The sequence below is a fragment of the Mustelus asterias genome, chromosome 9 (assembly GCF_964213995.1).
Source record: "Mustelus asterias chromosome 9, sMusAst1.hap1.1, whole genome shotgun sequence".
NCBI lineage: Eukaryota > Metazoa > Chordata > Chondrichthyes > Carcharhiniformes > Triakidae > Mustelus > Mustelus asterias.
The window spans coordinates 39,663,404-39,690,329 of NC_135809.1; the positions used below are offsets into that span (position 1 = coordinate 39,663,404).

General features: G+C 43.6%; 1 protein-coding gene across 1 annotated transcript in view; it reads right to left on the minus strand.

The window, feature by feature from the left end:
- Positions 1 to 26,926, minus strand: part of LOC144498638 (voltage-dependent L-type calcium channel subunit alpha-1C-like) — a 1,025,631-nt gene that overhangs the window by 14,010 nt on the left and 984,695 nt on the right. The window contains exons 44-45 of the mRNA XM_078220060.1: positions 22,642 to 22,760; positions 20,577 to 20,698 (exon numbers count right to left, since the gene is read on the minus strand). Of these exons, the coding sequence (XP_078076186.1) occupies positions 20,577 to 20,698; positions 22,642 to 22,760 (241 nt within the window). The remainder of the gene's footprint in view (positions 1 to 20,576; positions 20,699 to 22,641; positions 22,761 to 26,926) is intronic.

Consider the following 26,926-nt stretch of genomic DNA (forward strand, 5'->3'; position numbering starts at 1 on the left):
GGGGATGGCCTGAAGAGACATGACAATGAGTGTATGTGGATTTTGCAGGACCTTTCAAAGGGCATATGCTCTTAATAATGACTAAGTGGCCAGAGGTTGTGATGAAATCAACCTCATCAGAGAAGACTATCAAGAAGCTAGGAGAGGTTTTAGTCCATTTGGATTCTCTGAACAACTGGTAAGTGACAACAGACCTCAATTATTCTCACAGAATTTTGAAGATTTCTTACAAGAGAATGGCATTCAGCATATTTGGTCCGCATTGTATCATCCTGCTACTGATGGGCAGAGAAATCAAGGGCCAGAATCAGAGGGCTATAGTGGGAACAGGACAAATAATCTTAAAAACTCAAGCCTCAAGACTTTGTGCCTTAACATGTGAAACATTCACAATTAAGCAGATGAATTAATTGTGCGAATAGATGTAAACGGGTATGATGTAGTTTGAATTATGCAGACATGGTTGCAGGGTGACCAGGGATGGGAATTGAGCATCCAGGAGTATTGAGTACTTAGGAAGGACAGTCAAAAAGGAAAAAGCGGTGGAGTTGCTTGGTGGTTAAAGAGGAAAGATATTAGCTCTGACAATGTAGAATCTGTATGGGTAGAGCTGAGAAAGAGGCACAAAAAATGTTAGTGGGGTTGTATATAGACCCCCAAACTGTAGTGTTGACATTGGGTATGGCATTAAACAGGAAATTAGGGACTCGTGCGATAAAGGAACATCTGTAATTATGGATGAATTATTCTGCACATAGATTGGGCAAATCAAATTAATCATAATACTGTCAAGGAGGAATTCCTGGAGTACATATGGGGTGGTTTTCTGGACTAGTATGTTTGAGGAGCCAACTAGAGAACAGGCCATCCTAGACTGGATATAGTCTAATGAGAAAGAAATAATTGGCAGTCTAGTTGTGTGATAATCCTTGGGGAAGAGCGACCATAATATGATAAAATTCTTCATTAAGGTGGAGAGTGACGACGATGATTCTGAAATGAAGATCCTGAATCTTAATAAAGGAGACTATGATGGAATGAGGTGTGAGTTGGCTAAGATGGATTGGGAAATGTTACTGTAGCAAAGGTATACAGAAACCTCTGCGTTTTGAAGATTATTAAAACAAAGTAGATTAGCCTAAAATAGGGACCATAGTGTGCCTTATATATATCAAAAGTGTCACAATGTGCTTCACTTATATATTACATGAAGGTATTGTCTGTATAAGCATATATATAATCATTTTTGAACAAGTATTATAGATTTAAACTGCATTTTTCTTGTGAGCTTTGGCCAACAAGCAATTTACCCCGAGACATAATGGGAAATAAATTTAATTAGAAAGACCACATTCTTTTGGAGCAATAGAGCATATACCCTATTATCAGGGGCAAGCCAGGCAGCTACAAGCTACCAAGGTTTTTGAAATAAATAGAAGGATTCAGCTTCTAGCTGCAATGAACAGATTTATTCAGCTTCCACTGATAAAGGGACAGAAAACAGACATGAGAAGATGACTCTCTTCTCATTCCCAGGACTGCAGGTGTTAGGAGCGATCCTTGAACCTACCAGATTTGTGTAGGTAAGGTTACTAGGCAATGGGGCGGGAGGGGGGGGGGAGTGGGGGAGAAGAACTTCTGGGTTCAGTTGATCAATAAATTCCTAATTCGACTGGAAGGTAGAATGTTATTGGCCAAATTAAATAAGGTGCATTAATGTAATTGGACCATCCAGCTTGGATGACAGGTTGGGCAGGTAGAACGAATCTTTGAAAATGTATATCTGTTGTGCTTGTGTGATGTAACATCAGGGAGAAGTTGGAATCCTCTGACTATCTCTCTCCCAATATATGTTGGTTAAATGAAGAACGTCTTTAACTGCACAGTGTCTTTCACAAGTCTTTGTGTTAGCTGAGATCAGCTGAATACAAGACCCCCCCCCTCCCCCCCCCAGAGGGATGCCCCGAAATAATTCCCTTACAAAACTTGGCGCTGTGAGCATGGTCAGTCACCGGAGTCCGGAGGCAAGACATGTTTCCCAGAAGTGGGTGAGTCCATTTCTAATTGCCACCCAGCAGTTCGGGGGTCATGTGTCTGGAAGCCGTACGTTGAACGATCTAAACCGGGGAAGGGGTGTGAATGCAGCATGACTGTGTAAAGAAACTACGCTCAAAGCAGGGGATCAGGGACAGAATCCTGGGGTGCCCTCTCAGTGGAGCGATTTTTTAAAAAAGCCACTGGATAGATAAAGATGTTAGAAGTAAGCTGCGCTTAAAAGGGACCAGGGACAGCCACCTAAATTGGTTTACAGAGCAGAGCAATAAAAGCCGCGCAGTAAGAGGCGTTGAGGAACTAAACCGTACGAAAGGGTGATGAACAGTTCGAGCACGAGGAATCCCCAGTGAGGGATTCAAAAAAGAAAGGTCCCATTAGTAGGAGTTTCCAGGGAGAGATGAGAGTGAAACAGGAAGAGGTAGTGAGGTGAGAAGCCGCAAGGTGGCTATAAGCAGTCCGGATTTGATAGATTCCAGATGGTATTCGGAAGATAGTTTAATTCAAACGATAGTGCAAAGTATGAAAAATTATTAAAGAAAATGACAGAAAAAGAGTATAATCTGGAGGCGCCGAAGCAAAAAGCATGGTGGAGAGGACAACCTAAATACAAAACAAAAATGCCAGCTTTGATACTGGTTGCTATGATGAGAAACCCCCTCCAGAGGGAGGCAAAGTCTAAGCAGGCGTCCGTTGCAAAGGCAGCGCAGGAAGAAGCAATGAATACCCCCACGGGTAGAATGATGACGGGACCATCAAGTCCCCGATTGCATGGGAATGAATTTTGGGAAATACACTGGAGAAACTAGTTCAGAGTGATAGTAATCCCCTCCCTATGGAGGCACCTCTGTCTGCTAATATGGCCCCAGTTCAAACAGTAACAAAAGCTTGTGTAGATGGAGTGGAACAACCTATTACCATTACACAAGAAATGCCACTCATGGCGTCAGAGGAGCAAACGCTTATGGATAAACTAGGTCCAATACAACAAGATCATCAGAATTCAACCTTTTGAGAAAATATGGATGAGTTAAAGGAAGTTCATAATTTAACTTTAGACAATGTGAGGATATTAATGAAGGGAAAGTTAGCTAGTGCCGGGTGGCACTTGTTAACCTTTAATTTACAAAGGAGAGATTAGATATTGGCAAACGGCCAAAAAAGTACAACAATCGGTAGGGGAAGTGCCAATTGGACCAAGATAATGCTAGTTAAACAACCCAAAGAATCAGCAGAAGAATATAGGGAAAGGAAGTTCAGGGCTTGCGTAGATGCTGGAGGGGTAGCCGACCTTAACAGGGATGATGATATGTTTTTAGATCTATTTAAAGGAGGATTCAGTCCAGTCCTGACTAGAATCATAGAAATGAGTCTTCCGATAGGAATCCATTATCAGGAAATTATGAATCGGGCTATGAAAGCAGAAGATAATCATGAGAAAAATCCGAAAGTAACCCCAGTGCATATCGATTAAGCCACAGCTTCAGTTTAGTCTGCGGGAAGAAAGGGCATCATGCGAGAGAATGTCGAAGCAAATCCACAGAGAATAAGAAGTGTCAGAAAAAGGGTCATGACATAAAGCAGGGGTCTCCAAACTTTTCAGTGCGAGGGCCACATCGTATATTTTACACATTTTCGGGGGCCAAAGAAAAAAAATTAGTTTTATAAATGAATGAATAAAATTTAAATGAATGAATAAGTTTTATTTGGATCATCTTTGTAATCAGCATGATATGATTCAGAACAAAAGAGAAATGTGACAATTACAAAGAAACAATGCCGTGCTTACACTGAGAAATGATATATGAGTAAAAATGTCAAACATTAGCAAATGCTCTGACAAAATAATCAATTACTTAACTGCAGATGAGAAAAGCAGGCTATTCATTTTTAAATTAATTTTATTTAGTGAAATTTTACAAATGTTTACTTGAAATGAGAATTTGTCCAATTTTGTGGCACACAATAAGAAAAATAAACACGCCCCAAGAAAGAACTTCAGTAAAACAAAGCAAAGAAATTCAAAATAAACTTGAACCATTAATAAAGGTCGAACAAAAATAAATTCAGTCTGCACCTTTCTACACAATTCTGGCAATTGGAGTTTTCAATCGTAACCAACAAATCGTGAAGTTTTGCACAATATTTTTGGGAATGATGGAACTGCTTTTTTAATTTCAAAATATTGCTGAACTGAGGTTTCAAGCTTGAAATTTTTGAAAATGTTTGTTCACGCAGGTACGTTGTACCAAAAACTGATACAAATCCACAAGCAAATCACTTCAAATTTGGAAACTGCTCAGGCTGCAAAGATTTATAAAATTGGATCAGATTTCCTTCTTTATACTTGTCTTTCAGCATGTCATCTGATTGGAGATCAATAATTTACATTTGAAACTGACTTGGGAGTGTTTCAACATTGCAGCCAAATGGATTTTGAAAGTTTTATTTCATCTGTGTTTCCATCAAGATCAGAAAATCGTTCCTGAAATTGTTTTTGCAAGTCCTTAATGATTTCTGTTGCAAATGAAGAAGGAAATTCTGTTTCACTTTCTTCATGAAATTTTTCACAACATGGAAAATGAACCAAGTTATGAACTTTCAGCTGTCCTTAAAATAGCATCAGTTTTGCCCTGAATGCCTTGACATGCGCGAATAGATCACAAATCAAATTTGTTTCACCTTGCAACTTCAGATTCAATTGATTCATATGGCCTGTCACGTCTGCAAAAAATGCCAATTTCCAAAGCCAGTCAGTGTTTGATAAAAGTGGTTCGGGTCGATTCTTCTCTGTGAGAAAGGCATCAATTTCCTCTCTGAGCTGAAAGAACCGTGATAGAACCTTTCCACAACTAAGCCATCAAACTGCTGTATAATAAGGCAAGTCACCGAACTCAGAATCAGTTTCTTTCAGAAAATCACGAAACTGGCGATGATTAAGCCCGTGAGATCGAATGAAATTCACTGTTGAAACAACAGGTTTCAGAACGCAAGATATATCCACATATTTTCCGCACAATGCTTGTTGATGGATAATGCAATGCAGAAACATGGGCTTTGAGAATCCACCAATCTCACAAGCTTTTGTGATTTGTCCAACCAAACCTTTCTTCACCCCAGACATGTTCTTTCCTCCATCAATTGTCACGCATTGCAGCTTATTCCACTCCAGGTTATATTCTAACACAGTTTTTTGCAATTCTTTGAAGATGTCTTCTCCAGTTACTGTGCTGTGCATGCTATGCACTGATGCTAATTCTTGTGTCACGTTAAATTCACTGTCGACACCATGGATGAATACTAGGAGTTGTGATGTGTCACACACATCAGTCGATTCATCAAGTGGGAGAGAATACAACTGAAAATTTCTTGCTTTGTCTGCAATTTGATGAAATATATTGCTTCCTATATCCTCAATTCTACGGGCAACAGTATTTGGCGCAAGACTGATGATTTTGAACAGATTTGCTTTTTCTGGGCTTAACTCTTCCACTGCTTCCATTATACACTCTTTGATGAGATCTCCATTGGTGAATGGCTTTCCTCTTTTAGCCAACACATAAGCTAGTTTGTAACTGGCCCTGGTTAAAGCTTCATTTTCAGTTATCTTCTGCGTAAAAAAAGCTTGTTGGGAAAGCAACCTGTGTTGCATTGATTCAAATTTTTCCAAACGCTGTGTTCCTTTGAATTGGGAATAACTTGGTTCATGTTTGGTCTCATAGTGCCGACGCACATTGTACTCCTTCAAAACTGCAACAGTTTTGTTGCATATGACACACAAGGCTTTATCACCTGCTTGTACAAAGAAGTACTTTACACCCCATTCTTCATTAAACAGGTGGCACTCACTGTCCACTTTTCTTTTCTTTTTTCCTTCCATAACTGAATTGGTCTGAATTGCCATCATCATTGTCATTGTTCTCGCTCATTTCAGACAGATGGAACTTACAGATTGGATAAAGCAGCTGTTACTCAGTCAATGCAGAGCGGCAATTGGATAACAGATGTCTCAATTGCTGATTCGTTTAATGAACTGTCAGTCACAGGATGGCAGCTCTGATTGGACAATAGGCTGGTAAAGAGGGCGGGGATTCCCATGGGTCCATCAGCCACCGCGCGGAGCGGCAGCAAATGTCCGGCCTGTGGCTTCCGTCCCCGCATCCGGATCCTGTGTCAGCGGCGGGGTTCCGGACGCGGAAGTGTTTTCGGCAGTGGGAATCCCGTCCCGCCTCACTGGCTGCGGGCCGGATGTGGCCCGGGGGCCGTAGTTTGGAGACCCCTGACATAAAGGACTATTGGCTGAAGGGGGGAGGGAAAGAAGGACAGTATCCCAGATGGGTGAGGCAGCCCTCTGAGGCTCCGCCCCAAGCACCAATCCCAGCATAGCAGACATCACAGACAGTATTCCAGATATCGGCAGATGAGTTGCAGAAGTTATTAGGACAGAAATGACAATTAGCGAGTCTCGAGATTACAGAGCGAGATCCCCAGCATGTATGTAAGGGCAAATTTGGGGGGTTATCATTGTACTATGTTCGTGGATACTGGGACAGCTATATCCATAACGGACTTACCCTTGTGGTACACTGACCAAACCATACAATTAATAGGAGTAGCTGGGGAAAACTAAGATGGTTATATTAAGTGAGCATATTACATGAGAGATAGGGGTTCGAGAGGAATTGGTTCAGATTTGGATATTTAACAGGAGAAGGAAGTATTTTGGGAACAGATATGTTAGAACAGTTGGGAGCTGTAATTGATGCTAAGGCAGGTACTATAATGTGGCGCAAGCCCTATAAGCAAAATTGGTGGGGTCAGAAACAGAAAGGTATAATTTCTTGGATAGCAACCCTCCGAACAAATTGGGAGATCAGAACAGTGTGGGGAAATTTAGCTTTATGGTACCCCCAGGTTTGGGCTGTGCATAAACAAGATTGTGGGTATTTGGCCGTTCTTCCGGTAACAATTCCAGGGGGGTCCCTCATCCCTCACACCACTCCCCACCCCCCCCCCCCCCCCCGCACCCCGGCCCCCCCCCAGCCCGAGTATCCGATGTAGCCGGAAGCGATGGAAGCAGTTAAAATTATTATTGCAGACTTAGAAAAGCAACAAATAGTGACTAAAACCTCCTTCAAGACTGACTCACCGACCTGGCCAGTTAAAAAGCCAGACAACCGTTATCGATCATGCAGCCTTAAACTGCTACGCAGCTCAAGAGCACCCCATAGTGGCCAACCCAGCTAGTATCCTAAATAACATTGGGTCCGAACAGATGATATTCACAGTGCTACATAGTAATGGATTTTAGTCAATTCCCATAGCGAAGAAGCACCAATATAAGTTTGTATTCACAGTCGGGTACCAGCAGTACACTTAGACCCGAGTGCCACAGGGATTTCACAATAGCCCGGGCCATATTTCACAAATATTTAGCCCAATTAATTGATCCATTAGAATGCAGAGGAACGACTATCCTACAGCATGTGGATGGCATTTTGATAGCCTCTGACATTTCAGTATCGCATTGCCTAGCCCTCCGCAAGGTATTTCAGGCGATTCAAGAAGCTGGTCTCAAGTTGAACCCAAAAAGGTTCAATTAGGACAGGAACAAGTGACTTACTTGGGACATGTCATATCCCATGGTAAGAAAGAGATTCCTGTAGGTCGGAAGAAAGCCATACTTTTATTGCAGAGACATATACTGTAAAAGGAGTGAGGCAATTGGGACTTTTCAATTCTTGTAGGAATTTTGTAGAGGATTATGTTGCATTGATGAAGCCCTTACAGGACTTGATAAAAGGAGGAAGGGACAGCAAAGAAAATATACAATGGGGAGAGACGGAAGCACAAGCTTTCTTAGATTTAAAACAAGCTATGGTGAAAGCCCCAGCCTTAGGATTGCCAGATCTCATGAAACCTTTCCACATTTTCTGTCAGGAAAATGACAGGATCCAAGCTGCTGTCGTGACTCAGTGACATGGGGATAAATTAAGACCCGTTGGGTACTACTCCACCCAATTAGATTCAGTTGCCAGAGGCATGCATCGATGTGTGAGAGCGTTAGCATGTGCCTCGTGGGCAGTAAGTATTTCAGAGTCCCTCACTTTGATGGGAAAAATAATTCTCCATAGCCCCCACACAATCATCCAGCTCCTGGAAGTCTGGAGGTTGAAAGGAATTTCCGATGGAAGACTTTCAAAATGGGAAGCAAATCTCTTGCCAGGAGATAGGCATGTAGAAATCAGCAGAGATGTAAGGGAAAATCCCTCAGGAGGACTGATAGTGCAAGGAACCGGGCATGAGTGTGTTTTGGAAGTGAATGAGGAAGTAAGTGAAGTTTTCGCAGAAGAGCCATTTGCAGGAGAAAGGATAATTAATCTGTGTGTAGGCAGAGCAAGAAAATATGTTAATGAAGAACCCCACACTGCGGGGGTGGTGGTAAATGTTGAGGGAACAGTGATTGCAGGAGACCAAATCCCCAGAAATAATTCAACACAAGTAGCAGAGCTGTTAGCTTTAACCAAAGCTTTAGAATGGAGCAAAGGGAAGCGAGTTAATGTTTACACTGACAGAAGGTACGCTTTTGGAATAGGGCATGATTACATGGCAGCCTGAAGTAGGCAAAGTTTTGCAACTTCTAGTGAGGGACACATACAGCATGAGAATTTGATTCGGGATTTACTCCAAGTAGCCCGCAGCCCCTTAGAGGCAGTGATGCACTATCAATCGAGTCAAGACTAGTTGTGAGCAAGACAAATAGGCTTTTATTAGCAAGAACTTGGAGCCATCCCTGTCGGAGATCTGGTCTGTACCGAAGGCTCGGGGGAGGAGCCACCACCTTTATGCCCGGACCAGGGGGAGGAGTCTTGGGTGGAACCGACAGGGATGTGCCACATATACAGGTAATAATAAATACAAACTAACAGTGGTTAACCACCACAGATAACAGATAACAGTGGTTTACCACAGGCAGCAGTAATAAAAGTTCAAGCCCACAAAAGGATTGAGAGTCAAGCACAGAAGGGAAACAGCTTAGCCGATAAAGCTGCAAAGACCCTGGTAGAACAGGATTGGGTATGGATACAGGGGTAGCAGCTGTGTCAGTCAAAGATAGCTGAGATATTTATGTGAAGGAAGTGCAGGAACAAGCAGCTAAAGAGGAAAAGGAAATGTGAAAGAAAGATGGAAGATGGAAAGATCAAGTGGAATATGGAGAAGGGAGGGGAAAATAATATTCCCCGAGGGGGTAATACAGCAATTGCTGCTCAAAGTGTACCACAGGTTAGCACATTCAGGCAGAGACAAAATGTTTAATTTATTAAGGGAATGTTTGTGGTGGAAGCAGATGGGAAGAGATGTGGTGAAGCTTTGCCAGAGGTGCCTGTAGTGCGCCCAAGTAGAACTAGGCCATCCCTGCAGGATTAAAATGGGAAGTCAGGCAAGACCCAAAGGACCATGGGAAAATTTACAAATGGATTTCACAGGGCCTTTGCCACGGGTCCAAGGAAAAACATTGTTTGATAATTGTAGATCAGTTTATCAGATGGGTTGAAGCATTTCCATGCAAAGATGTCATGGCCAAAACTGTGGCTCTGATATTGGCAAATGAGATAATACCTAGGTGGGGAATGTCTATTCAGTTCGATTCCGATCAGGGAACCCACTTCACAGGGAGAGTCTTAAAAGAAGTCTGTTGAATGTTAGGAATAAAACAAACATTTCCTATACCATATCATCCTCAGAGCTCAGGGATGGTGGAATGAATGAACTGAACATTGAAGAACAGTTTAGCCAGTGTTATTTTAGAAGAAGGAAACAATTGGGTGCAGGCTTTGCCTGCAATATTGCTGCAACAAAGGGCTCCTCCTGCCTGAGGAACAGGATTAACCTCTTTTGAATTGATAACAGGAAGAGCAATGCGCCTCCCAGAGGATGCAATAACAGGGGGAGGAGAACTTGAAATAAACTAAGGAGCAGTATTTCAATGTATGTTGTAATAGACCATCTGCATTCTCTCAAAAAACAGATAATCACTCAGAAGCAGCACAGAGATTAGACTAAACTGGCAGGACAGAATACTCCTAAATTGCCTATACCAGGAGATAAGGTAATGCTGAAACTTATGACAGACAAAATAGGGTTAGGAATTCATTGATGTTTCAGGACAAACATGTGCCCTAATAAATGAGAAATATGGTCCTATATCCCAATGAGTAATCCTGAAATTTTATACTTACAGTGATGATAATTCAAAATTTGGATTTGCAGATAAGCTACTAGATTAGGCCAGATCATGACATAAGAATAATGGGGGGTTTTTAGAAGAGGGGAAGTAGAAATAATTCAATTGATAAGTTACAAACTTTAAGGCCGAAAGGCATTTTTGGTGTATATTTACAGAATATCACCTGCTATAGCGAAGATTTTTGAAATTCTACAGCTACAATAAAGATTGATTAGACTACACTCAACACAGAGGCCAAGTCAAGAATGTGGAACAGTGTGTAACATGTTTGTTGCGTGTGTCCGTAAATGAGTTTTATTTACTTGACATTGACCAAAGGTGGGGGTTTGTTTCTTTTTTAAGAAAAAAGGGGAAAAGATGTAAAAACTGTAATGATGAAAAGGTGTGTTTGTATGTTTTTAGTGTTGAATGTACAAACTTTGACTCGGGTAGGACCAGCAACTAAGGTACTTCAATGTTCCCCTTGGGAGGTACGTATGAATACTTGCTTATATATGGCACACACATATGCTAGAATGTCCAGACAGTCAAAAGTGTTGGGTATGTTCACACATCCCCATCCATCCATGGGGGCGGGGGAATACCTCTACAACCATTACCTCTGACATGGTCAGAATTGATAATGATGGATCAAACAGCCCAGAATTCTAGGTATCCTGGACACCCGATACCAGGATTCATTAGTAGAGAGGTAAGGAAAGAATTTCATAACAGAGTCATGCGCAGGAAGGTTGAGCTATATAAACATATACCTATCTATAACCTAGGAAAACCAGCTCCTGGTTTAGTCTTAAAACAGCCAACACTAAAACCAAAAGGAATATATTGTGCTAGAAATATGGAAGGCCAAGGGAAAAACTTAGGCGTGAGTGAATGTGACTACATGGTAGATCTAATCACCCGGCTATGTCTGAATCCACCCGGTCGTGACCAATCTTGCAATATTTCTTATTACTTCAGAGGAGGCAACACTTATCCAACTCGTAATGGAACATAATGGATTTGCAGGGATAGGGCATATCCTTGGCTCCTTGTCAGATGGAGTGGGTCATGTTACCTTGGATATGTAATCCCATACATATATCACACTCTTAAACTCCCTCCCTGGCCAAGACATCAATGGGCTATTATAGAGACAGAACCGTTTTTTGGTATATTGTTTCCCCACGATGGAGTAGTTAAAATAATGTGAAAAGTTCTGATTTTATGCTCCCATTTTGGAACAAGTTGCCAATAGTACAGCCACTGACCTAACTAAGATCAATGATGAGACAGTAGCCATGCACACTGGTGCTTCAACACAGATTGGTATTAGATTATGTCTTGGCAGCAAGGGGTGAGACATGTACAGTAATTGGATCAGAGTGTTGCACGTACATACCAAATAGTTCAGAAAATATAACTAATCTGGTTGAACACATCAAAAAAGAGGTGGGGAAACTCAAAGACCCCAAACCATTTACCTTAGGTGGTTGGCTCTCAGGCTGGCTAAGCGTATTATTTTTCATTGTAATCTTGGCATTGGTGGTAATCATAAACTTGATTAAATGTGGCTGAGCACGACTTGCTAAGTCCACAGAATGTGCAGCATCAGCAATGGCAGTCAGGGAAAAAAAGAAAGGATACTGGAGGCCAAGTTATTTTTCGGGATCTAAGAACATTTATTGGGACAGCTCTATTTAATGGCCTAATCTTGGGCTAGCCATTGGTTGGGGGGGGGGGGGGGGGGTGCAGGGTAAGGAACTGTAGCAGCGAATATAAACCCCTGCTTTTTGAAGACTATTAAAACAAAGCAGATTAGTTTAAAATGGGGACCATAGTGTGCCTTATATTTATCAAAGGTATCACGATGTGCCTCACTTATATACTATTCAAAGGTATTGACTGTTTAAGCACATATAGATTTAAACTATATTTTTGAATTTTCTTGTGAACTTTGGCCAACAAGCAATTTACCCCTCGGCATAATGGGAAATAAACTTAATTAGACAGACCACATTCTTTTGGAACCATAGAGCATATATCCTATTATCAAGGGCAGGCCAGGCAGCTACAAACTACCGAGGTTTTTGAGATTAATAGGATTCAGCTTCTTGTTTCAATAAATAGAGGTATTCAGCCTCCACTGAGGGACAGAAAACAGACAAGAGAAGATGACTCCCTTCTCGTTCCCAGGACTGCAGGTGTTAGGAGCGACCCTTGAGTCTTCCGAATTTGCGTAGGTAAGGTTACTAGGCAATGGGGGGAAAACCTCTGGGTTCGGTTGACCAATGAATTCCTAATTCTGCTGGAAGATAGAATGCTATTGGCCAAATTAAATAAGGTGCATTAATGCAATTGGACCATCCAGCTTGGACGACAGGTTGGGCGGGTGGAATGAATCTTCGAAAATGTATATCTGTTGTGCTCATGTGATGTAACATCAGAAGTTGGAATCCTCTGAATATTTCTCTCCCAATACGTGTTGGTCAAATAAAGAACACCTTTAACTGCATACAGTCTTTTAAGTCTTCCTGTTAGCTGAAATCAGCTGAATACAAGACCCCCCAGAGGGACGTCCCGAGAAAATCCCCTTATAGTTACTTAAAGGGATGATGGTGCATAGGCAATGGCAAGCATTCAAAGAGTGCATTGGTGAACTGCAACAATTGTTTATTCCTGTCTGGTGCAAAAGTAAAACTAGAAAAAGTGGTCAAACCATGGCTTACAAGGGAAATGAGAGATAATGTTAGATCCAAGGAAGGGGCATAGAAATTGGCCAGAAAAAACAATAGACCCGAGGATTAGGAGCAGTTTAGAATTCAGCAAAGGAGAACCATAGGATTGATTAAGTAGAGGAAGATAAAGTATGGGAGTAATCTTGCAGGAAACATAAAACTGACTTGTAAAGGTTTCTGTGGATATGTGAGGAGAAAAAGATTGAAAATGAATGTAGGTCCCTTATAGTCAAACAGGGGAAATTATAATGGGGAACAAAGAAATGGTGGACCAACTAAATACATACTTTGGTTCTATCTTTATAAAGGAGGACATAACGATATATCAGAAATATTGGGGAGCACAGGATTTAGTGAGGGAGGAACTGAAGGAAATCTGTACTAGTAGGGAAGTAGTGTTGGGATTGAAGGTCAATTAAATTCCCAGGACCTGATAATCTACATCCCAGAGTACTTAAGAAAGTGGCCCTAGAAATCAATGGATGCATTACAGTCATCTTCCAAGAATCTATAGACTCTGGAACAATTCCTACAGATTGGAGGGTAGCTAATGTAACCCCACTATTTAAAAAGGGCGGTAGAGAGAAAACAGGGAATTATAAACCAGTCAGTTTGACATCAGTAGAGGGGAAAATTCTAGAGTTCATTATCAAGATTTTACAGCAGGACAATTGGTAAACAGTAGTAGAATCTGAGATTTACGAACAGGAAATCATGCTTTACAAATCTACTGGAATTCTTAGAATAAATTGTAGACTTGATGAGGGGGAGCCTGTGGATGTGGTTTATTTAGACTTTCAGAAGGCTTTCAACTAAGTCCAACATGTTTAATTAAAGTGCATGGGATTGTGGGTAATGTATTGAGATGGACAGAAAACTGGTTGGCAGACAGGAAAGAACAGGAACAAAAGGATCATTTTCTGAATGGCAGGCAGTGGGGTACCTCAGAGATCAGTGCTGGGACCCTAGCTATTCAGAATATATTTTAATGATTTAGATGAGGGAGCTAAATGTATTGTCTCCAAATTTAAAGGGCCTACTCCTGCTCCTAGTTTTTATGTTTTATTTACTGCTCTTATTGATCAATTTATTGCTTCAACATTGTTGTTTCTTTTTATACCTCAGTTTTTAAAAATTGATGTTTAATTTTGTGCCAAACCTTATCATTTTGAAATTTGGCCATCGGCCCCTTGAGTGAGAGAAAAGTTGAAATATGGTCCCTTGTGCAATAAGGTTGGTCAAGAAGGAAAAGGACAGCAGAACATGGGAATATTACTGTGGTGAACCATCGTTGGTTCCCACTAGATAGTACTGAGCCAGGGTCTGGCCAGTACTACAAGTATGTATAGATGTTGCTGTTGGGGTTAGGGATGGGTTGTTCTACTTTTTACTGTTGGGGTTAGGGTTGGGCTGTTACACCTTGTATTATAGTTATTGTGGTACATCCCAGTCGGGCTCCGCCTCCTGGGAGAGGTATAAAGGTCTCTGCTCTGTCTGGGATCGTGTATATAATTAGTAGCTTCGTTGTTACAGCAAATAAAAGCCTTTATTTCCTGAGCATCTCAAGCCTCGTGTGTGATAACGCGCATCAATTTTATTTGCTGTAAATAAACTCTCGTCGGAAAAAAAAAACGATATAGAGAGTATGGAGCAGATATTGAAGCCTGAACGCCTTACACTGGATCCACGTGCGGCGGGCGCCTCTAACACCTTCGACCACTGGTTGAAATGTTTTGAGGACTACCTGGCAGCCTCCGCAGCGGTCACCACAGATGATGACAGACTCCGGGTCCTCCATGCGAGGGTAAGCGACACTGTCTACCTCGCGATCCGTGCGGCCACCGACTACACAAAGGCCCTCGAGCTTCTTAAGAAGCGTTATATTAAACCGCCCAACGAAATACACGCTCGTTACCTCTTAGCCACTCGACGACGGCAGTCCGGCGAAACGATGGAGGAATACGCGAACGAGCTCCTACAGCTAGCCAGGGGCTGTAACTGCAAAGCAGTGTCGGCAGAGCAGAATATGAACGACCTCGCTCGAGATGCGTTTGTGGCGGGAGTCGGATCATCTTACATCCGACTCAAACTACTGGAGAAAGGTAATCTTGACCTCACCCAGGCAATAGAACTAGTGGATATGTTGGAGACGGCCTCCAAAAGCCTAGTACTGTATCCTGAAGACCACGTGGAGACAACGTGGCAGGAGCAGTCGCTGATCTCTCCTCGTCCCTCGGGTTCGAAATGCTGCGTGATGACGTGCTCACACTCGGGCCAGACGACGGCAGCAGCTCCGGGCGGCCCGCGGTGTTACTTCTGTGGGGGAGCGAAGCATACTCGGCAACGGTGTCCCGCTAAAGCTGTGTTGTGCTCCGCCTGCGGTAAGAAGGGGCACTATTCGAAAGTGTGCCGATCTAAATCTGCTTCTCGGAACAGCAGTGCGGCCTGCGATTCCTCGGAGCCCGGTTCTTCGTCGTCGGCATCGTCGAGGGTTTCGTCCACGTGCGAGGCCAGGACAACGCCATTACGGTCGACGGAGTCGGAGAGGTGTGACCACCAGGGGTCACTGAGTTTGACGCCATCACCCACGTGCGACCTATGGGAGTGGCCATGTTGGTCGGCACCGACCGCGAACGACCAGCAGGGGTCATCCTCGTCAATCTCAGCCGCCTGCAGTGGCGCTCATGAACCAACGGTGGCGTCGATCATCCTGGACCAGGCCAAACCTCATAGACTTGACAAGTCTATGATGGACATTCAGGTAAACGACCACTTGATTTATTGTTTGTTTGACAGCGGGAGCACTGAGAGTTTTATCCACCCAGACGCTGTGAAGCGGTGTGGACTCCGGATTCAACCTGTCAAACAGACAATTTCTATGGCATCAAGGTCCCGGTCTGTCACCGTGCTAGGGAGTTGCGTGGTAACTTTAACGGTGCAAGGCACAGTTTACGAGCGTTTCAAGCTCCTGGTGTTGCTGCACCTTTGCGCGCCGATACTTCTCGGACTAAACTTCATGGTCCACTTGAGGAGTGTAACCCTACAGTACGGTGGGCCACTCCCTTCGCTTTCAGTGGGAGAACAGCAGCCTCCAAATTGCCCAACGCGCCCCGCCTGTAGCCTCTCGACGCTGAAGATTACCACACCCTCCCTGTTCCAGAATCTTGTGCCAGGCTGCAAGCCCATTGCGACTAAGAGTAGGCGTTACAGCGCTGAGGATCAGATCTTCATTCGATCTGAAGTTCAGCGGCTCCTCAAGGAAAGGATCATACAACCTAGCGCTAGTCCGTGGAGAGCGCAGGTCGTGGTGGTCAAGAGTGGGAACAAACCCCGGATGGTCATTGACTATAGTCAGACCATTAATAGATACACGCAGCTGGATGCGTATCCCCTCCCGCGCATATCTGACATGGTCAATCAGATTGCGCAGTACCGGGTGTTCTCCACCATAGACCTCATGTCTGCCTACCACCAACTCCCCATTCGCCCAGAGGACCGAAAGTACACGGCTTTTGAGGCGGATGGTCGCTTGTATCATTTTCTCAGGGTTCCCTTTGGTGTCACCAATGGGGTCTCGGTCTTCCAGCGTGCTATGGACCGAATGGTGGACCAGAACGGGCTGCGGGACACCTTCCCGTACCTGGATAACGTCACCATCTGCGGCCATGACCAGCAGGACCACGATACAAATCTCCTGAATTTCCTACGCACTGCATCTCGCCTGAACCTGACCTACAACAGGGAGAAGTGTGTGTTTCGTACGCGCCGTTTAGCCATCCTCGGATATGTGGTGGAAAACGGGGTCATTGGCCCTGATCCAGACCGTATGCGTCCCCTCTTTGAACTTCCCCTGCCCACTAGTGCAAAAGCACTGAGAAGATGCTTAGGCTTCTTCTCTTATTATGCACGGTGGGTTCCCAATTACGCGGACAAAGCCCGTCCGCTCATCAAGTCCACTTCTTTTCCCCTAACACCAGAGGCCCGACTGGCCTTTGATAAACTAAAAGCCGACATCGCGAAAGCTACAATGCACGCTGTTGATGAGTCCATCCCCTTTCAGGTGGAGAGCGATGCATCTGATTTCGCCCTGGCCGCCACACTTAACCAGGCGGGCAGGCCCGTCGCCTTTTTTTCCCGCACCCTCCAAGGCCCCGAAATTCGGCATTCAGCAGTGGAAAAGGAGGCCCAGGCCATTGTGGAGGCCGTCAGGCACTGGCGCCATTACTTGGCGGGAAAACGGTTCACCCTGATCACGGACCAGCGGTCCGTGGCATTCATGTTTAATAACACGCTGAGGGGCAAGATCAAGAACGACAAGATCTTGCGGTGGAGAATTGAACTCTCCACCTATAACTATGACATTATGCATCGTCCAGGGAAACTCAATGAGCCCTCGGATGCCCTCTCGCGTGGAACATGCGCCAGTATACAGGAGGACCATTTGCAGGCTCTCCATAATGACCTATGCCATCCTGGGGTCACTCGGCTCTACCACTTTATAAAAGCCCGCAATCTGCCCTACTCGGTGGAGGATGTCAGGTCCATAACAAGAAGCTGTCGGGTATGCGCAGAATGCAAACCGCACTTCTACCGACCTGACCGGGCACAATTAGTCAAGCCCACTCGTCCCTTCAAAAGACTGAGTGTCGATTTTAAGGGCCCCCTTCCCTCAACAGATTGGAATGTGTACTTCCTCAACATCATTGACGAGTACTCGAGATTCCCTTTTGTTATTCCCTGATCTGATACATCCGCTGCCACGGTTATCAAGGCATTCCGTGATCTTTTTACCCTGTTCGGGTACCCCAGCTACATTCACAGCGACAGGGGCTCGTCGTTCATGAGCGATGACTTGAGGCAATACCTGCTCTCATACGGGATTGCCTCTAGTCGAACCACGAGCTACAACCCTAGGGGTAATGGACAGGTGGAACATGAGAATGCTACAGTCTGGAAGGCTGTCTTACTGGCGTTGAAGTCAAAAAGCCTTCCAGTCTCCCGTTGGCAAGAGGTGCTCCCTGATGCGCTCCATTCCATACGCTCACTCCTGTGTACGGCAACCAACGCTACTCCCCATGAGAGGCTGTTTTCATTCCCTCGGAAGTCTTCCTCTGGGACCTCATTACCGTCTTGGTTGACGTACTCAGGACCTGTCCTCCTGCGGCGACATGTAAGGGCCCGCAAGTCCGACCCGTTGGTCGAACAGGTCCATCTCCTCCACGCCAACCCTCAGTATGCCTATGTGGCATACCCTGACGGGCGAGAGGACACGGTCTCGATCCGAGACCTGGCGCCAGCAGGGGACGTAGAAACCCCTGTCGCTCCCATACCCCCTGTTACAAACCCCATAACTCTTGTTTCCCCTCCGGACACGGCGCGGGCAGCATCGGGACCATTACTTAACCCTTTTACTCCCGTGTACAGCTTGCCTGAGTCCAGAGGATGGTCGCCACTTCAGGGCGTGTCGGAACTCCATGGATTACCATCACCTCAGGGTCAACCGGCCCGTGAGACTGTGGAGGAACAGTTGGACATCGCCTTGGGGAGAACGCCACCGCGAGTGCCTACTCCGGTGTCATCGCCGGTATTGAGGAGGTCACAACGACGGTGCGGTCCCCATGACCGTCTGAACTTATAGACTGATGACAAATTATTCTGTTTTTTTGTACCCCGCCGGCCTTTGTCTTCAAAGGAGGGGTGAATGTGGTGAACCATCGTTGGTTCCCACTAGATAGTACTGAGCCAGGGTCTGGCCAGTACTACAAGTATGTATATATGTTGCAGTTGGGGTTAGGGATGGGTTGTTCTACTTGTTGCTGTTGGGGTTAGGGTTGGGCTGTTACACCTTGTATTATAGTTATTGTGGTACATCCCAGTCAGGCTCCGCCTCCTGGGAGAGGTATAAAGGTCTCTGCTCTGTCTGGGACCCCTCAGTCTGGGATCGTGTATATAATTAGTAGCTTCGTTGTTACAGCAAATAAAAGCCTTTATTTCCTGAGCATCTCAAGCCTCGTGTGTGATAACGCGCATCAATTACCACTTCCATTTCACACCACCATCCTGACTTGGAACTCGCTGTTGCTGCATCAAAAACATGGACTTCCCTCCCTAACAGCATGTGGGTTTACCTACATTAGATGAACTGCAACAGTTCAAGAAAGCAGCTCCCCACCACCTTCTCAAAGGCAAATATGGGTGGGCAATAAAACCTGGTCTTGTCAGCAACACTCCCAATCCATGTAATAAAAAACACTGGATGGCAGTGAAAAAACTGAAAGAAATGGCAACCCAATGTTAGAGGCCTGCTTGTTGCAATTGTTGAATGGGTCCAGAGCTAGGTGGTTAGCACTCCTGCCCAAAACTAGCAAGGATCTAAATGTATTAAAATGAATCCTATGACACCATCAAAACTCAAATAGTATTTCTGTGCCTACGTCCGGCTAGAATTCCCTTTGCAATCCAGAAAGGGATTAGTGAATCAACCTATTAAAGTTGGAAGCAAATATGACAATAACTTTTTTCAATATTGTTGATTACTGTAAGGTTTCCTTGAGTTGAACTCCCTTATGTTTGCTGTTTGTTTCCTTCCCACTTCAGATTGTTGCTCCATGGACAACCACATTCCATTCAGCCCTCCCCATTAAAATGCTGCGGCAGACCCACTTCAGTTAGTGCAGTGCCAGATTTCCCATTCTCCCAAATGGGAAAGATGCCTAAAAACAGTAATTGATTCTTTTCATGGAGTGTGGACATTGTTTGTTGTTCCATCTCTAATTCAAATGAGTGGCCAGGTAGGCCATTTCAGAAGGCTGTGATCTGAAGTCACATGTAGGCCAATCCAGGTAAGGATGGCAGATGTCCTTCCCTAAAGGACATTAATGAACCAGATGCATTTCTAATGACAATCAACGTCCATTTCAAGGTTACCATTACTATGGCTAGTTTTCAACTCCAGATTTGATTAATTGAATTTAAATTCCACCAGCTGCCATGGTGGCTCATTAACCTCGGCCTCTGGATAACTGGCCTAGTAACATTAGCACATCCCCTCTGAATTCTGGCAATTTAGCTACTGTTTTTAAACAAGACCTGATCATGAAAATCAGTTGGGTTTCCCACCAATGTCATTGAATGGACAAAGTGCACACTTCACTCACTGCCCAAATGATGCACCATTTAATAAATGATTAAATAGAATTTCATTAGAAAAAGATTTGTTGACTTCATCTCTATCAAAGTGATCTATTAGATGTTGATAAATAAGAGAATACACAAAAGCACAGCCACTCATAGGTAAAAGGCATGTTTCAGGGTTATGACTCCTGCACTTCTAATTACACCACAGAACCCAAATAATTTCACATTCATTTGGTGGCAATAAAAAAAGTAATTTCAAAGCACCACTAAACCAACACTTCTGTGCTAAATAAAACCAATTTCTTCCATACAAGTGTACTGGGGCACACAAACAAAACAAACTCTTCTGGGAACCATTTAGATTAAACCTAGAGTAGAATGTTGGCACAGAAGGGTTGTAAATTTATGTAGCATTTTGTTACCTGGTGCTGAATTAAATGTAGTGGGAGTGCAGTCCTCTGAGAGAGTGGAGTTGTGCAAGGAACTTCCAAGCCCTGATTCTTCTGTCTCTTTAGGCACTCCAGGTGAAATGATGATCTTCTCCCTTCAGGAAGCAAGGTACATTAAATAAGGATATGTAAGTAGCTGTTATTGGTTACTGATGCATTACAAAGCTTAATGAGGACTTCATTTCTTGATAAAACCAGAATCAACCACCATTGGGGGAATTTCACAGTCACTTCATTGCAGTGTTAATGTAAGCCTTACTTGTGACTAATAAATAAACTTAACATTAAACATTTTTTCACTTCAAGTTCAACATTTCATTTCTCTTGTCTAGTTTTTATACTCCTTCTCCCAAAAAAATGTACAACATATAATTATTAATTTATATGTATTATATTCGTGTATGGTCTGTTATGCCCAGTTACGGTATGTCCCATCCATTCAAAGATGGGCTGCATGACAGCACCAGGTTTGATTCCCAGTTTGGGTCACTGTCTGTGTGGAGTCTGCATGTTCTCCCCGTGTCTGCTTGGGTTTCCTCCGGGTGCTCCGGTTTCCTCTCTCAGTCTGAAAGAGGTGCTGGTTAGGTGCATTGGCCATACTACATTCTCCCTCCGTGTACCCAAACAGGCGCTGGAGTGTAGTGACTAGGGGATTTTCATAGTAACTTCATTGCAGTGTTAATGTAAGCCTACATGTGGCACTAATAAAAGAAATAAAAAATATAAATGTTTCTGCCATTGTCTTTTATCTGAAAATTAACACTAAATGACTGTTAAGCTGGCTGTCAAGGGTCAAGTGACTTTTGCAATTTCTGCCCAGACATAGGATTAACTCAAATCTGAAAATGCATCTGGAAAGTTCAAAACTGCAGATGGAGTTCTCAGATGTAGAGAGACCATCCTTACCAGCTTAGTGGAAGAAATCTACCAAACAATGACTGCCAGATTTGTTGGAGATGTGAAGTTAGAATATCCAGTGCAGTGAGCTAATTGTAGCTGGTATCAATCACCTTGGCTCTAATCCATTATGTGGACATTAGTCTTCAGGTAACGAACCGTACTTATCTCAAGGCCCAGAGAAACTCAAGCAGTCTACACATCAGCTGCAGGACATCAGAAGCAGAGCAGGCAGTAGACCAAATCCTTTTAAACCTGGAGAATGTCACATCTAAAAAGTATCCCAGCTTCATTCCTATTTCAAGCCCACCTATGAATGAATTTGATCTCCTGGTAAGTAGAAACAACAAGTGACTAACTTCACGATCTACCAAATATCCATCTCTTCCAGGGAATCTTGCAATAATCCTTGATATAAGACTTTGAACTACCCTTTTGGAGTGAAAACACCACCTTTGTCAGACCTGCAATGGCTTCATTTCTTCCAACAAACCAAACCTTTAAAAAGTCAACTATTTTGTTTACAGCTTGTAACAATGCGTATTTTCTCAAACTGTTTCTCTCGTGAGTGTGAGTGAAAAAGCATTTCAACTTTTGGGCTGAATAAACTGCCTTTTTTATTTACACTCATAAAAGCATGCGGCCATTAGTTAAATTGATCATACAATCTGGGGGCTAAGAAACACAGACATCTTCTTCTCCAAATCCATAATGATTACAGACAGCAAGGGAAAGGGTATAGAGTTCAATTTCTCTACCAGCTCTGTCAGTAACAAGTTCCCACAGATGCTAGAAACCTTCTTGCTTCTCTCGTAAGTGCCCTTAGCATATTGGGAATAAGAATAGCATCAATGAAATTTGGTCTTCTTCTCAGCCAACATCCATAAATATGCATTTTATGGCAGAAGGTACTACCAACATGGCTAATAACATCAGCTACCTCAACAGGTCTTGAAATGCTTTAATTATTTTGTTAAGGAATCAATCTAAAGTTAGCTCATAGAAAACTTTGATGAAGTCTGTAATGTGCTGTCATAGTACCTTACAATTACATTTTGTGACTGTTTCATCCAATAATTTTGGTTAATATCTGCATCAGTTATATCAGAAACAAATTGGAGTTATTTTTTTTAAAAGTTACCTAATGATGTGGCTGAAAGAAGTCCCTTTGAAGGAGACTGCCTCCTTTTATCACTTTCCTCACAGTAATCCACTGATGAAGTGAGCTGTTTGTCTTCATCATGCTCTTGATAGGAATTCCTGCAGGGGCCAGGAGAAAACAAACAAAACATAATTAAATTAGTAGAAAATGGAAAGAGTGATTAGCATTTCTGTCTCACAGCGCCAGGGACCCGGGTTCAATTCTGGCCTTGGATGACTGTCTGTACAGAGTTTGCATGTTTCCCCCATGTCTGGGTGGGTTTCCTCCAGGTTCTCCAGTTTTTTTCCCCACAGTCCAAAGATGTGCAGGTTAGGTGGATTGGCCATGGTAAATTGCCCCTTTTGTGTCCCATGATGTGTCGGCTAGATGGATTAACCATGGCAAATGTAGGGAGTTACAAGGATAGGGGCCTGGGTAACATACGCTGTCAAAGAGTTGCTGCGTACTTGATGGGCCAAATGGCCTCCTTTTGCAATGACCAGCCTGCTAGAAGTAGGATGGCAATGTCATGAAAATAGTGGGGAATTACAGTATATATGGAAAAGTTTCTGCTGACTCTTTGGCTGCACCATAACATTCTGTAGTTGCTCTCCTGTTAAGTAATGTTTTGTTTCTCTATTCTTATCAAAGTGGATAACCTCACATTTTCACATATTACACTCCATCTGCCAAATCTTTTGCCCGTACCTATCCAAGTCTCTTTGCAGAATTTTTGTGTCTTTCTCACAATTTGCTTCCCAAGCTATTTTTGTTTCATGAGCAATTTTGGCTACAACACTCAACTGCCCTTTAGTCCAATAGTACAGGTTGTAATAGTTGACCCCCAGCACTAATCTCTATGACTTAACTTCTGTGCATCAGGGCAGTCTTTAAAAATGGTGGCCTGATCTTGAAAACAAAGTTGCTGGCAGAGTGGGCTCCACCAACATGTCATTGTGGGCCCAGCCCTTCAACATTTATCACTAAGTTCTGGCCAACATTGCGGAGAAAGCTGCTGTTGGTTCAAACAGTTTCAATGTCCCTTTTCCCGCCCGCTGCCATAGTTTGCGGAAAAAAAGGTAAAATTCTGCTCCAAGTGCAGTGGCAGGGAAGAAAGCCAGCATGATTCGCACTGGGTGGAGGGTTGGATTTACCTGTCCAACTTTCTACTTTTCTCTCATTAATTATGCATTGTTGAATCTCGTGACAGCGTGAGTAGGATTCACCCAAATTGCCTTAACCTCATGGTTTCGAAGGGTATGGTGCCATGTTTATTTCCTCGGGTGAATGGAGCTATTACAAGGGGACATAACTATAGGGTTCCTGGTGGGAGATATAGGAAGGATATCAGAGGTAGGTTCTTTACGCAGAGAGTGGTTGGGGTGTGGAATGGACTGCCTGCAGTGATAGTGGAATCAGACACTTTAGGAACATTTAAGCGGTTATTGGATAGGCACATGGAGCACACCAGGATGATAGGGAGTGGGATAGCTTGATCTTGGTTTCAAATAAAGCTCGGCACAACATCGTGGGCCGAAGGGCCTATTCTGTGCTGTACTGTTCTATGTTCTATGTTTAAATGGCATTTACATAGACATTCATTCACTGCAGGCAGGTGTCTTGTATAGTTCTGCTTCACTATAGCGGGGACAAAATATCTGCCCATGGTTCAGCTAGGCCTCCTTGGGGATTCTCATCCAGGCCATCCTGCAAAGGCTCCTTCCTTGGGTTGGGATCTGGAGGTCCTGGCACCTGACCACAATGGACTGGGAGGAGGCCAAAGGACTGCCCAGCATTTCAGGAAAAGAATGAATGATCTGATGCGCTCTGCCAACTTCTTCTCATTCCAAATTCACACTCTCATAGGAGTATCAGGTTAGAGTCCACGGGAATGCCACACAAGACCAGCAGATGGAACATCAGCATTGCATGTCTGGCAGGCAGGTTAAGATCACCATCTTGGGTAAGATCCTGCACAAATTGAATCTTGATCGCTTTCTAGGAAGGGCAAAGCACACACAGCAGGCATGCATGCTTCTGAAATGCTCTTTCATTCATAGTGTTCACAGTCAATCCATCTGTCTTTATGCAGGATGAGATTGCCCACAACACAAAGGAGAGGGTGATGACCAGAAGAGGAACCCCTGAGCTGAGGACACTTTCCTCCCACAAGGAGCAGATGGCAGAGTTCACTGGAGAGGACAGAAATTGTTCATGCACAGAAGGTAACATCAGATTCCCCCCAACAAGCCACTGAGGGTCCATTCAGTTCACATTGACAACATGCAGACATCAACTGAGTACCTAGAATGTACCTATAATGGAGCCTGCCTAGTTGATCATTAATTATCTCTTTTTTCAATTCCAGCTACCTGCAAGAAAAGGCTGAGAAAAAGCTTGAGCAAACACCTCAGACCTAGCCCTAGGCTACCTTTAATGAGAAGGCAGAGGAATCATCTGATGAAGACCCATCACTGCATTCACTTGCACCCTCCACTTTGCTAGATCCTAATTTTAGAATAGGTTTACAAGCTGATGATCACCTCACTAACACATGTCCACAACAGGTGTTGGCAGTGATAACTGAGGTCTCTCATACTCAGAGGACTGTTGGAGACTAAGAATGAGCCTTTTGAATTATCCCAGAGATATATGTCAGAGGTGCAAAGACATCAGAGATCATTACCAGGCTCAACAAAGAGTAGAGGAGTCTGTCCACGTTCTGTCTGATCTCACCTCAGATGCCACTGAACCTGAAAGTGAGGAGGCGGTGGGGGGGGGATGTCTGACTTTAGAAGTGGACATCTAATAGAGGTGCCCCCAACCCCTCCATCTCTTCCTGCCCAAGATGTAACTCTGTTCTTTTTCAGACTTCCCCAACAAAGGTTCAGACTTTCTGCCAGCCTAAAAATTAGCCAATTAAGGGTCTCAGCAGGAGCAAAAGTGGGCTTCCCGTCCAAAAATCGCTCCGCGGTTGGGGTGGATGGGAACCTAGAAGGAATCCCATCCCTTTAATTCATGCTGCCCCCACCTAAAAACCCATTGGTGGGGGGGAGTATAAAATTCTAATGTAGGATCCACAGTCAAAACCCAAACATCCCTCTTTCATATCGAACAAGAGGTACAAACACCCCCTTTTGTCGAGCAAACAAAATTCACATTTGCATGCACAATCCTGTGTGATGGTGCGTAACCCACTACACAACCACTGTTTTCATGCATTAACAACTGTTTGTTCTAATAGTCAGTCTCTACATATGCATTGCATTCGTATAGCAGAATTCTTCCATGGCCCCACTGATTGGTCAATGGGGAGAATTTGGCAGAAGTCCAAAAATCGGTTTTACGCTGGCGTGAATTTCCTGTGGGGTCTTCTGCTGGTGTTTGCCATGGTGGATTGGGAAATCCAATGGAGCTGGCATGAAACTGATTTGCATCCCACTAATTGGATACAGAAAAAAGCTCAACCAGAATCTTCCATCCACGCCTGATTCTCCGCGATGCTAGCAGAAAAACATGCCGGTCCAGAACACAGCTGAAACAATATGGTGTGCAGAGGTCATGACAAACCTGAACAATGCCTGGGCCAATTGCTTGGCTCTCTTGGCTTGCACTGTTTCTTAGCATAATGTATCCCTTGGTATGCTCCTACATTCCCTCAGGGATGGGCAATAAATTCTGGCCCAGCCAGCGATGCTCACAAAAGAAAACCTACATATGCTCCAGCTGATGTTTCACAAATTCTGCATTTTGACACATGTCAATCGTGTTTTTTAGTGTCAGTTTTTCATCGTGTAGTAGATCTGCTCTCATCAAGGAGTCTCTCATACCCAAGACTACCTTTAATCAGGTTATCTTTTAGCTGTCAAAATTCACATGATTCTGATAGTTGTTTTACTGCTATGATGTTCAATGGTCTCGTTTTCACTCTGAACTTTAGTGTTGAATACATAATGTTCATATGTAACATATACTCGGGGTTAAAAATGTGCATCTAGTCTTTCAAAATCTCGTTTGTCTTTTTTCTTTCCTCGTTTGTTAGACTTAAGGTGGTAAACACTTTGTCGCAGTCCCTCCTTAAGTGTTAGTAGTATTGCTACTTTTATTGGTTCAGGTTTGTTAACTAAAGGTATGTTGCAGTCTCAGTATTTTGTCATTATAAATGTAAAATACTGCCATTTTGGCATAATTTTTCAATTGGAGTGGAGATGGGATGTAAAATTTACTGCATTTTTACTCAACCAGTAATTTATCTGCAGCCTCTGTCTGTTTCATCATTTTTTCT